General features: G+C 36.7%; 1 protein-coding gene across 1 annotated transcript; it reads right to left on the reverse strand.

Moving 5' to 3' along the window:
- Positions 1-12,273: 12,273 nt before the first annotated feature.
- LOC114193515 (putative calcium-binding protein CML29) lies at positions 12,274-12,985 on the reverse strand. Its single transcript, XM_028083343.2, has one exon. It carries the CDS (start codon positions 12,933-12,935, stop codon positions 12,462-12,464), a length of 474 nt encoding a protein of 157 aa, XP_027939144.1. The 5' UTR covers positions 12,936-12,985; the 3' UTR covers positions 12,274-12,461.
- Positions 12,986-13,218: the final 233 nt, after the last annotated feature.

A 13,218-nucleotide genomic window follows, 5' to 3' on the forward strand; every position in this document is an offset into this window, starting at 1 on the left:
TTTGTGACTCACCAAGATCCATAGCATAGCGTATAACAATGGCATCAACACGCACATCACAACAGTCAATTGTAGCGTCTGGAATGTGCAAACATACGTTGGCATCACCGCAATCACTATCTTAGGGTTCTTTGCTCCGAACAGCTCTAAATGAAGACCTTTTCTCTCTCTCTCCACTACGCAGTTCACCTCCATCATCTCCACGAAATATGGGCGTGACCATGGCTTGATTCAGATCCCATGCTGCTCAATTGGAAGGCTAACTTTGTGAATGGTAGAGTGAAACCCATTGACAATTGGTTCTGCAGAGCAGTAGAGGCCACCACAAGTGCAAACATCCGGTGAATACGACTAATTATATGTATCTGAATAAGTCGTGTCTTGAGTCTTAGTATCTTGTTTGCGAGTCATCACATGCTTGGTTGATGTATGTATCTTTGGCTATAAAATTGTATGCAACGGTATGATAAAACGTTTTTTCTACTCTAGCTTACCCTTTCTGCTTGTTTGTATGTTTTGTGTGTGGTTTTCTCTTTTTACGATGATCATCAATTTATTGATGGGAGCAGATGTGAGAACTCCTTGTGGTCAACAGATAATGGAGATTTCCTTGCATAGCTTATCTTGGGTTGAACCCCACCTTTTCCTGAATTTACTTTATGTTGTTGGCATCGTAGTGTGCCTTGGTTTCTTTCCTTGTTTATTCTGAACAACTGCAAGGAGTGATTTCGATACTCCGCAACTTTGCTTTTTTATATTATTCTGTGTGACATTTCATTTAATTAAAGTTATTATTTAAATAGGGTGTTACATATATTTTTTTATTATTTATTTTTATTTGTATTAGTTTGTTTTATATACTTATTAGTCTGATATATTTTTTAAAAACAAATTTTTATAGTTTTTTTATCGTTATCTTTTTTCCATTTTTTACTAAATTCAAATTTATTTTATAAAACTATTTTGATTATTTAAAAACTGTTTTTCTATTTTTCAATTTATTATTATTTCTTTAATTATAAAACTCTCTTTTTTTTAATTCTTATTCTTAATCATAAAAATTATTTTTATGTTTTTGGTGTTTATCTTTTAAAATCTTATTTTCATTATAAAAGTTATTTTTCTTATTTCTTTTCTATTAAAAAACTTTTAGTTTATTATATATTTAAATTAGTTGTCCATGAAATAAAACATTAAGTATTATTATTAAAAAAATTCATTTTATTTTATTTTATATTATATTTAGTCACTCGGACGAAATTGGGTATTGACAGCGTCAAACCATCAACAATTTACCACCAGGAGTAATTTCGCAATTCTACGTGAATCCATGGACTAGAAGGTTTATATATCATGGTAAGGACCCTAACAGATTTATAGAAAACTGCTACCCCTACTACCTTATGCGAAATTTGTGCTTCTACTAATCATCCTACTAAGGTGTGTTCTATATTAAAGGAGAAGAGAACGTTAGACATTGAATAACCTCAGGCGTATGCTGCAAACATCTATGGGAATAGTAGAGCACCTCAACAATAATACAAACATAATTTGTCCTCCAACAGGTACAACCCAAGTTGGAAGGAACATCCCAACCCAAAATGGGGAAATCAACAATATCAACACCAAGTCTATGTTCCACTTCAACAAAGGCAACAACCACAACCAACTACAACATCTAGTGACTCAAACATGGAAACAATGATGAAAATGATGGTTGACTCGATGAAGGGACAAATCAATGGGTTGAAACAAATGATGGAAGCAACTAACAAAAATATTCAAAACTAGATTGGACAAATAGCAAATGAGTTGAACTTGATGAAGGATTATCGCATTTAGCCAAAAATTATCGCGTTTAGCGGAAAAAGGATTATCATTGAAAATGTACTAATAAAGCCTTTTAATTTGATTTAAATTACATAGTTCAAAACGTCACTTTGTTTAGAAAAAAATATAAATAACAATTTCGAACAAAAGAAAATTACATAGTCTTCAGTATCTGATTTAAAACAACTAATAAATTATAAGAACTCCTGAATTCATCCCAACCTCTTGTCAATTTACTCCATGCCAAATTTATCTGCAATATCATCTACTCTCGTATAACACACACGTTATACAATCATCTCATATACAACAAACACACAAACAAACAAATAGGGGTAAGTTAACCATAAAGAATGATATAGAAAAGAATTTCATAAATAAAACATAACAAATAATACTCAATGTCACATGCAAGTAACACTTAAACATTATGATCACAATCAATCCTTGGTTTGAACACCCAAACCCCAAAATCCAAATAATTATACCAAACCAAACATAGCATCACATTTATATAAAATCTTCAAACATAGTGATATAATCAATATTTGGTTTTCTGCGGCCTCTTACCCCATAACATCTAGTTTCCTAGAATAGATGGTTCGATGTGTCCCACTATCGTAGCTAGACTATCCCTTCCTCAAGGAATTATAAGTAAAAACATTGATGCATCACACATCGGGCACTATACTCGGAACGAGCCGAAATAAGGTGAAACTTCTTTCCCTTCCCCACTGCTTCACACAAGTGAGAGGGTACAACACTCGAACCAATCCTCTACCACTACTTCACATAGGGGAAGATGACCCCTTTCCACTACTTCACACAAGCGAAAGAGTCACCACTGGATTCCTAGGTATGGAAAACCTCACACAACACTTAATTCCAACAAAAGTCTTCAAGCAAGGCAAAACACTTCCCAACATGCAACACATGAGAATTACATATTGCCAACAAAGTACACACCATCACATCATGCATGGAAAAAAAAGTTCCATAACCAAAACCCATCACAATAGCCAATCATTAAAAATTATAAAACTTAGCATGCATTATCATTAACAATATTCAACAACATATATCATGGTACTTGGAATCATGCACGCACACACCATTCATACCTCTTACTCAAAAGTTAACCCATCCAAGAATCTTCAAATAATGAAAATACTCACCACATGCTAAAAAAAGAACTAAACTCATATGCCACACGTGAGAATTTCATATTGCCAACAACATACATACCATGACCACATGTAACCCATGCATTCATCAATCAGCACATTCCAAAAACATGAGAAACCGTGACCCCACCCATGCACTACGTGAAAGAGAATGGAAAAAGGGAGAAAGAGAAAAGTGGTTATACTTGTGGCCATGCATTCACGTGTGATAGAATATGAAGAGAGAAGAAAGAGAAATTTACATTTACATGTGGACCCCACCCATACATCATCTCACATGCTAAACTTGGTAAACAAAACAATGGTTAAAACCTACACTGCAACCACACCTACATGAAAGAGAAAAGCCAAAAGAAGAAACCTACACTGCAACCACACCTACGTGAAAGAGGAAAGCCAAAAGAAGAAAGAGAAAAGTTAACCCATTAACCAATGAAAATTGTGAATGAATACAACCCCACTATCATGCACCACTACAAATCTAACCAAAAGGAAAACCAGAAACTTGGACCAATGCACTTCCGTGAAAGAAACACCTGCTGCAAAGAAAAGCGATAGGAAACAACCCCAACCCGAAAGTGAGAGGAGAGAAGAAAGAAAGAATGCACTTTGTAAACACTATAAACTCTAAGCCATGCGTGTTGACGGAAACAACCCACACTCATGCACTAAACACGTAAAGAAAAGACAGAATTTAACCATCTCCAATATTCATGCACCCCTCACATCCCTACTTGGTACATTCACGTGGTAAAAGAAAAAAACAACAAACCATGTGACAGAGCAAGGAAAACCAATGCATGTCTTTGGAGAAGAACCAGAAGTTAAGAAAATCGTTCTCCACTCAATCATCTACGTGAAAGCAGTACAAAATCCACTATATGCAAAGGTAAAAACACGAAAACAACATAAACTCAATATCAACCCCTAGACTCTTCTTTTCTAAAGCACCAAGAAGATGAACTGCAACGTAAACACATCCAAACTGCCAACCATTGTATACATGAATAAAATAGAGAAATCAAGCTTCAAACAAAACAGAAACAAAGTTAATTTCTCCTACCTCGTTCTGCAACACTCCACAAACATTTTCCTCCCAGCTTCCACCTTCGCTCTTCATGACTCTTCTTCCATTCCCTCCCATTTTCTCTTCTTTCTCCCCTTTAAAACTAGGGGTTTTTATCATCAACCCAAACCTAACCCTAGGTTATCTACTAAAGAGAGAATATGGGAAGGAAAAGATAAACAAGATTTTACCGTTTTTATTCACTTAATATATATGGCAGCACGTTAAAAAAAATGGCAGCAATGTTAACAAAATATAGCAGCAACGAAAAATAGAAACGACATGCTGCAACATTCGTAAAAAGGAGAGAGAAATATAAAAATATATTTGTGGGCCCCACACTCACTTTTGCACCAGTAGCACACACAACAACCACCAAACTACAAGCTTTCTCAATATATATTATGCACCAATAAATTATAAACGCATAAGGTCCACATGATTTAATTGAATAATAAAATAAATAAAACCACTACATGAAGACAACCAAGTTTGAACCCAAGTACCTGCACACACAAATTCACTCTCCAACCAAGAAGCCAATTACTTTCTCATGTTACAGTACGCACCACTTAATTATATACACATATCTGTAACATTACATATAATATTAAAATTTAAAATAAATAAAATAATAACTTACAACACTTAAATAATTATTATAAATACAACAATAACTTAAATCACTCAAATAATAATTATTTCATATTTCATAATTTAATAATCTAATTAAATTAAATAAATCAACACTATTAATCAAGCCATTAATTTTTTTTCCATGCGTTTTTCTTTAGTCTAATATTTACCGGGTCTTACATCAACAAGGCTCAAGCAGTTTCCTGCACAAACTCTAATCAACCCACGTATTGGGAGTGCTATTACTTTAAGAACATGTAAGCAAGTAGAAGGCCTTGGGGATGCCCAAGAGGATAAAGATAAGGACAATGAAGTTGTACCTGATAATGAAAGTGGAGGATTAGGTGGAGTAACACAAGTAACATCTGAAATGCCTGAACCTAGGGATGACTGTAGGCTAGTATCCTCTAATTCTTCCTCTAAAAATCCTTCACTTTATTCTCCTTCTTCTCCTTATCCAAACTATTTGAAACCAAAAACTAAAAAAATGGAGGAGTTAGACAAAAAAATCTTGAATACTTTCAAAAGGGTGGAGATAAACATCCCTTTGTTGGATGTTGTAAGACAAATTCCTAAATACGCCAAGTTTCTTAAAGAACTATGCACACATAAAAGGTGTGTTATGGATAAAGAGGTAGTGAACATGGGAATAAACATGTCTAGCTTAATTAAGAAGCCTATAGTTAGAATACCACAAAGTGCAAGGATCTAGGTATGTTTTTTGTTCCCTGCATTACAAGAAGTACTAAGTTTGACAATGCTATGTTAGATTTAGGAGCTTCCATTAATGTAATGCCTTTGTCAGTTTTTACTTCACTTTGTCTTGGACCTCTTAAGACTATAGGTGTGGTCATTCAATTGGCCAACCGTAGCACAATTAACCCTACAGGTGTGCTAGAAGATGTGCTTGTCCGTGTGGACAAGTTAATTTTTCCTGCAGATTTTTACATCATCGACATGAAGGACGATGAAGGAATGAGTTCAACCACAATTGTCTTGGGAAGACTGTTCATGATGACAATACGTACCAACATAGATGTGCATGTAAAATCATTGACTATAGAGATATGAGATAGAAGGTGCAATTCAATGTGTTGGAAGCCATGAAACACCCGACTGAAGACCATTCTTTGTTTTGTATTGATCTACTGGGTGATGTAGTGAACAATTTTGCTTCTATTTTTTTGGATATTTTTTCTGGTTTTTCTTCTTCTTTGGATTTTTCTTTTTTGAATATGTCGTACACAATTTTAGATGAAAATGAAAACTATAAAATAGGTGATATTGAGGACGCGGTGTCACTAAATTATACCTTTATGGCGTCCGAGTGTGATGCTGAGGTGGCTAAAATCACCTTAGGTAGTAAAGATGTTGCCATTTGTGGAACAACCACCCACTTTGGAGTTGAAACCTTTACCGCTTCGTTTAGAATATGCTTATCTTGAACATGATGGGAAACTCCATGTTATTATATCTACCTTGCTTACTAATGAGCAGGAATAACAACTATTGTAGGTTATCAAAGATCACAAGAGAGCAATAGGCTGGACACTAGTAGATATTCATGGTATTAGTCCTTCTTTCTGTATACACATAATACTCTTGGAGGAGGATGCTAAGCCAGTAAGACAACCTTAGAAGAGATTGAATCCTCAGCTGATGGAGGTTGTGAAGAAGGAAGTCACCAAGTTGCTGCAAGCAAGTATCATATATCATATTTTTGACAACACTTGGGTGAGTTTTGTACATGTGGTCCCCAAGAAATCTAGGATCATCGTGGTCAAGAACCACAAGAACGAGTTGATTCCTACTCGTATTCAGAATAGTTGGAGGGTTTTTATTGATTACAAAAAACTAAATCAGGCCATCAGGAAGGACCACTTTCTCTTACCATTCATGGACTAGATGTTAGACCAATTGGCAGGTGTTTACAGAAGGTTTATCTTAGACTTCAGCAAGATTGCTAATCCTCTCTCCAAGCTATAAAAGGATGTACCATTTGACTTTGGAGAGAGGTATAAAGATGCTTTTGATACTTTGACAAAGGCGCTTACCACCACTGCTATCATCCAGCCACCTGACTAGACATTACCATTCGAGTTGATGTGTGTTACATCAAACTTTGCACTGAAAGCAGTGCTTGCACAAAGAGATGGGAAGCTACCACATGTGATATATTAGGCTTCCAGAACATTGGACACAATGCAAGCTAACTACACCAAAATTGAGAAGGAATTATTAGTTGTTGTGTTTGTCTTAGACAAATTTAAATCGTATATACTTGGTTCCAAGGTAATTGTTTACACTGATCATGCAACATTAAAATTCCTTTTGAAGAAAGCATATTCCAAGCCAAGGTTGATTATATGGATGTTACTACTCCAAGAGCTTGACATCGAGATTCGAGACAGAAGTGGGAAACATAACTTAGTAGCTGACCATCTTAGTAGGATTGAAAAGGAACAAGATGACATTCCTATCCAAGATAACTTTTTTGATGAAGTCCTCCTAGCTTTGACTGTTGTGAAAGCTAAGTTTTCTGAACCTTGGCTTGCTGATATTGTTAACTATTTGGTTGTTTTTGCTATTCCTCCTTCCTTCTCTAAGTCTAAAAGAACCAAGCTAAAAAGCAAGGCAAAGTACTTTATATGGGAAGATCCAATCTTATGGCGCATTAGTAGTGACCAAGTCAAAAGGAGGTGTGTTCCAGATGCCGACATACCTTATGTGCTTGAGTTTCGTCAGTCATCTCCTTTTGGTGGACATTATGGCACAGAAAAAATAGGTAGGAAGGTGTTGGATTATGGATTATATTGGCCTACTATCTTTAAAGATGCACAAGGGGTGTATGAAAATTGTGAGCAGTGTCAAAGAGTAACTAGATCCATTACAAGAAGGGATGAAATGCCTCAACAACCCATGCTATATTGTGATGTATTTGATATTTGGGGTATTGATTTTATGAGACCTTTTCCTCATTCTTCTTGGTTTACTTATATTTTGTTTGTTATAGACTATGTCTCTAAATGGGTAGAAGCCAGAGCTATAAGAACTAATGATGCTTGGGTTGTCATGAGTTTTGTCATGTCTAATATTTTCAGTAGGTATGGAATATCACAAGCCATCATTAATGACCAATGAACTCGTTTTTGTAATAATTTGCTTGAAAACATGTTGAAGAAATATGGGGTGACACATCATGTTTCTACACCATATCACCCCCAAATTAATGGACAAGTAGAGATCTCTAACATGGAGATTAAAAAGATACTAGAGAAAGTAGTGAAACCTAGCCGAAAGGATTGGGTCACAAGATTGGATTATGCACTTTAGGCACATAGGACAGCTTACAAAGCACCTATAAGTATTTCACCTTTTAGGGTGATTTTTGTATGGAGATTGAACATCAGGCCTATTGAGTCGTGAAAGCTTGCAACTTGGATTTAGAAGAAGCGAGGAAAGAGTGGAAACTTCAGTTGTAAGAACTAGAGCAGATTAGGCTTACAACCTATGAAAACTCAAAGTTCTACAAGGAGAAAACCAAAAAGTTCCATGACCAAAAGCTTGTTGCTAGAAAGGATTTTCAAGTAGGACAAAAGGTGTTATTGTATAAATCCAAGCTAGGTCATATGAGTGGTAAGTTACGCTCCACATGGGAAGGACCGTTCATTGTTACATAAGTATTTCCTTATGGTGCAGTGGAGGTCAGGGAAGAATCCTTGGAAAAATTTTACATATATTGGAATATAGTTTTGAGATACTTATAGATAAAGCAGATGATGAATATGGTGATCTCCTCTACAGTGGAAGATAATATAGTACATGTCGTCGAAGTCAGGGGACTAGAGTAGGCTAATCGTCATGATTACCCGGAATAATATACAGGTGAGATACTTGTCTAAACCACTGCAGGTAGCCGTCCACACAAGCATGAGGAGGCATAGTTGGAAGCACACCTTTCAAGACATGATCCGCAAACTTTGAGAGGCTGATTTGGAAGAGGTCTGAAGCAAAACCGTGGTGAGCAAAGGAACATCAAGTTTCTTCCCAACTTTAATCCAATAATCCAGGTTAGGGGTGTTGAGTTTGTTGTATGAGTATTGTATGTGTATTTGCGTTTTCTGCCAATTGATTGAAGTGTTGAATGGATTTTGGTAAAAAGGTGCAATGTGTGAGAGATGATAATGCGCATGAATTCTTTCAGAGGAGAGTTTCTGCAATTTTCGCCCAAGCGAGTCCATCTCGCCTAAGCGAGATAGCGACGTGACATGAGGGTTCTGAGCGTGACTTCTCGTCCAGGCGAGGGCTTTGTGGGTTTTGAGCGAACCAGGGTCTCGCTCAAGCGAGATGTCTTGGTCATGTGTGGTGTTTTGCTTGTACTTTAGCCCAGGCGAGATGGAAATGGGTGTTTGGGCAATAGATGGTCTCGCCTAGGCGAGGGGATCTCGCCTAAGCGAGATGACGTGCTTTGGTTGCTGATTTAAACTCGCTCAGGCGAGGTAGAGTAGCCTAAGTGAGATTGAGGGTCTAGCTTGGGCGAGGGGTCCCTAGCTTAAGCGAGTTTATGCGAATTACTATGTTTCTATGTGCTTGTGAGTGTGTTTGGCTGTTTTACCAAGGTTAGGTTGTATATGCATGTGTTGTGGTGTGTGGACTTGAAGGACTAAGTCCATTAGGGGTCTGGGATGTGCTCGGTGGTTGGACACATGATGGGCATGGAACTGGTTGAGTTCCCGTCGGCTATTAATGGGCGAGGAGTCCTTAATATGGTGATTGCATGTGTCGGGCGCATGATGGGCAAGGAACTGTGATGTTCCCATCGGCTACTATTGGGCGAGGAGTCCATAGTATGGTGATTGTGTGCGTGCCAGGGTCCAAGTTATGAGACTTGGATGTTTATACTACAGGCGAGGAGTCTATAGGGCAGGACTATGAGCGGGATGGGCTCATAGGGTTGGACCACGAATGAGTTAGTTTCGTGGGAGCACAGGAAAGTCCCAAGACCTAGTTCATGCATATGACTCATGAAGGACTATGAGGTCATGGTTCGGTGATTTAGAAATTATGAGTTTTGTACTTATGTTGTTTTGGGTTGGGAAGCATGTTTATTTCACATATATCTGTTTATATTTTATTGTGCATAGCTCACCCTATCTGTGTGTGTGTGGTGATGATCGAATATCTTGTTATCCGGGAGCAGATGATGTGACAGGTGGGCCAGGAGATGCATAGACTCGGAGCGAGGGCTAGCAGGGGATATTTTGTATATACATATAGTATATGTTTATGATTTTGTTTTGAGAACCTCATTTAATTCAGTTTCATGAAATTATGGACTCCTGATTTTTATGACTTTATATATATTAAAGTTTTAAATTTCCCATGTTTTGGGAAATGGTTTATATTAAATGCGGACTTTATTGTAATTCGATTTTTATTTATTTATTATCAGTAATATTCCTTAGAGATGTTACACGGACTCTCCAGGAAATCCTTCTACAACATCATGGTCCTGGTCAGCAACAACCTCCTTGTGGTGAATTACATTTTCTTGTTGCTCATGAATATCAACAGGAGTTGGTGATGATGGACCGACTTCTCCACGACCTGTAGATGAACCAGCTTCCCCATGAGTTGATGGACTACTATCTCTATGATGATCCTTATCCTGCTTCTACAAACAAATGTCGTAGGTCTACATCTAGGTACTTGCTTAGAATCCTCAACATGTGAAGAACTTGAGCCACCACGAGGTACAAATGCTCCCTCGTACTAGCCATGTTAGTAATTAACAAATTTAAAAACATATTAAAATTATAATTAATTAAAATTAAAAGTATTCAAACAATATAATTAATTAAAATTATCCAAAATTATAAATAATTAAAATGAAAATTATTCAAAATTATAATTAATTAAAATTAAAATTATTCAAAATTATAATTAATTATAATTTCAATTATTCAAAATTATAATTTATTTTATTAAAAATTAATTAATACTAAAATAATTTAAATTATTATTATTCAAAATTATAATTAATGAAAATTATAATTATTCAAAATTATAATTAATGAAAATTATAATTATTCAAAATTATAATTAATGAAAATTATAATTATTCAAAATTATAATTAATGAAAATTATAATTATTCAAAATTATAATTAATTAATATTAAAATTAATTAAAATTAAAATTAACTACAAATAAAAATTACAATGTATTCCTAAAAAAATTACATAACAACTAAAACATTGAAAAAATATTAAATATTAAAAAATTTAAATTGAAAAAAAAAATTACATTAACTGAAAGTCAGCATTCGGAATCAAATATACCCGAAAGTTGACATTTGGTGACTAAACCCAAACATGTTGCCTAATTTTATTCACCGGAAATCGACCAGTCATCCAGTAACCTTACGGAAGTCGACTTTCGGTGATACTTTTTGTACAATTACGGAAGTCCACTTTCGAACATAGTTGTCAAATTTGGTTACGAAAGTCATTTTACCTTACGAAAGTCGACTTCCAATCTTAATGACTTACAAAAGTCGACTTCCAGATATGGTTGTTTTAGGCATTTCATTGAAGTCCACTTCCGGAATTAATCGTTATCTACGGAAATTCACTTTCGGAATCTAGTGTCTTATGGAATTTCATCACTTGCGGAAGTCAACTTTCGGTTTGTGGTTCAAAATTTTTGGCAACGCTTCGTGTAGATCTATCATGGAATAAACTAAATGATGCATATACGTATCTATACATGCATGGCAAACATGACAGTAGCAAGAAAAAAGGGAAAATTACGAAGGCAGATTAACATTACCCGTTAATGTAGACGAATGTGGGAGTGGGAGACGAGAAGATGAGAGAGCACAAGGGAGAAAAACCACTGAGGCGCAAGGAAGGAGAGTGAGGCAAAGATTTCGGGGGGGTAAGGACAGTGCTATGTTAAAAGAGAGTGGAAGATTCCTTTTCATTAAATAAAAGAGAGAAGAGAGAGATTCAAAATTTCAAACATTTAATGCAGCGGGTCAAGTGGCAGTTTTGGAGGTGCAGAAGAAAACCTCCGGTTTCAATGCTGCCTTTCTTTGACCAATGAGCAGGTTCCTTCGTCCACCCAGTGTCATCCAATCTTGGGCCAATGATGGGCCTGGTGCGCATAGTAATCTCCGTCTAGAAGCAGTTCGAATATATGGGCCAGCTTGCAGCAGCCGAAGCCCACTTCTCTGTCTGCATGATTGGGCCAACTATTGAGAAACTCAAAATAAAGCCCAGTATAAACACAGGGAATCACCCAACTGCGCTAGAGTCCCGTCTGCGTGTAATGTAGTAGGCAACTCTACACGTTGGATGCATGGAGTTTCTGAATATAAACTCTACAGTTAGGCATCATTTGCCCGATGAGGAACTTGCTCCTTTGGAGAGTAAAGGTTTGCAAGGTTTCCAGCGCTTCATCCACATTATTGTCTCTAAACGCAGCTCAAAGTATATAAACTCTTAAAGCAAGATTTTTTTGACCGAATACATAAATACTTTTTAAAGAGCCCAAATACTATTTAAAATTTATCTTCTTTCTCAAGTCTCTCTAAATTTAAAATTGCAAACCAGTTGCATCTCACAAGTGCTTATTCAATTCCTTAACCTATACTTTTTCATGCAGATACAGTAACCTCTTCAAACCTATTGCTATACGTAAACATGTGATCATTGATCACATAACACATACAGAGAATATTTGTCAGAGGAGTGAATCAACTATGAGTCTGAATTCATCCAAGCTCACAGCTCCATCTCCGTCTGCATCAAGAGAAGCAACAAGATGAACACAGTTGTCGAGGGACAAGTCTAGACCCAAGTTTTGCATGACCCCATGAAGGTCTTCCCCGGTCAGAATCTCGTTCCCATCTTCATCCAACGCTTCAAACGCTGTGCTGAGGGTGCTGCCGAGACTCCCACCCTCCAACTCTCTCGTGTTCATCTCCAAGAATTCCTGTATGCTCAGAAACCCATCTCTGTTCTTGTCACCTTCTTGCATCATTGCACCCACTTCTTGCTCGCTAGCGTTGTACCCGAGTGACCCCAAGATTCCTCCAAGCTCTGCCTTCGTGATTCGCCCATCGTTGTCGGCGTCGAACGCTCTGAATGCCTCCACTAGGGAAAGAACATGGTTCAGGGTCTCCATTTCGGCGGAGAGAGAAGCGACTTGAGCCATGTTCACTATTAGAGAGAGGTGTGGTGTGGTGCTTTGTGATTGTCTAAATATTTGGAAAGAGAGGGACCAAGAATTTATGCTGCTTTTGCTTTTGTGATGGTTGTCATGGTGAAGATTATGGGAATAGGATCTACCATGGTTGTAAAGTTTATTCGTTCTTATCGTCACCCCAAGTTTGGGTATAAAGTTTGAAAAGTTACATCCGTTATACAAAGAAAAAGAAAACATAAAGTTGGAGGTGGGTGTCCTCAAGTCGCACCATCTCTCTCCTTAGAGAAGTTAT

Source organism: Vigna unguiculata, chromosome 8 (genome assembly GCF_037176805.1).
Source record: "Vigna unguiculata cultivar grain cowpea cultivar isolate G323 ecotype 2 chromosome 8, ASM3717680v1, whole genome shotgun sequence".
NCBI classification, from domain to species: Eukaryota; Viridiplantae; Streptophyta; class Magnoliopsida; order Fabales; family Fabaceae; genus Vigna; species Vigna unguiculata.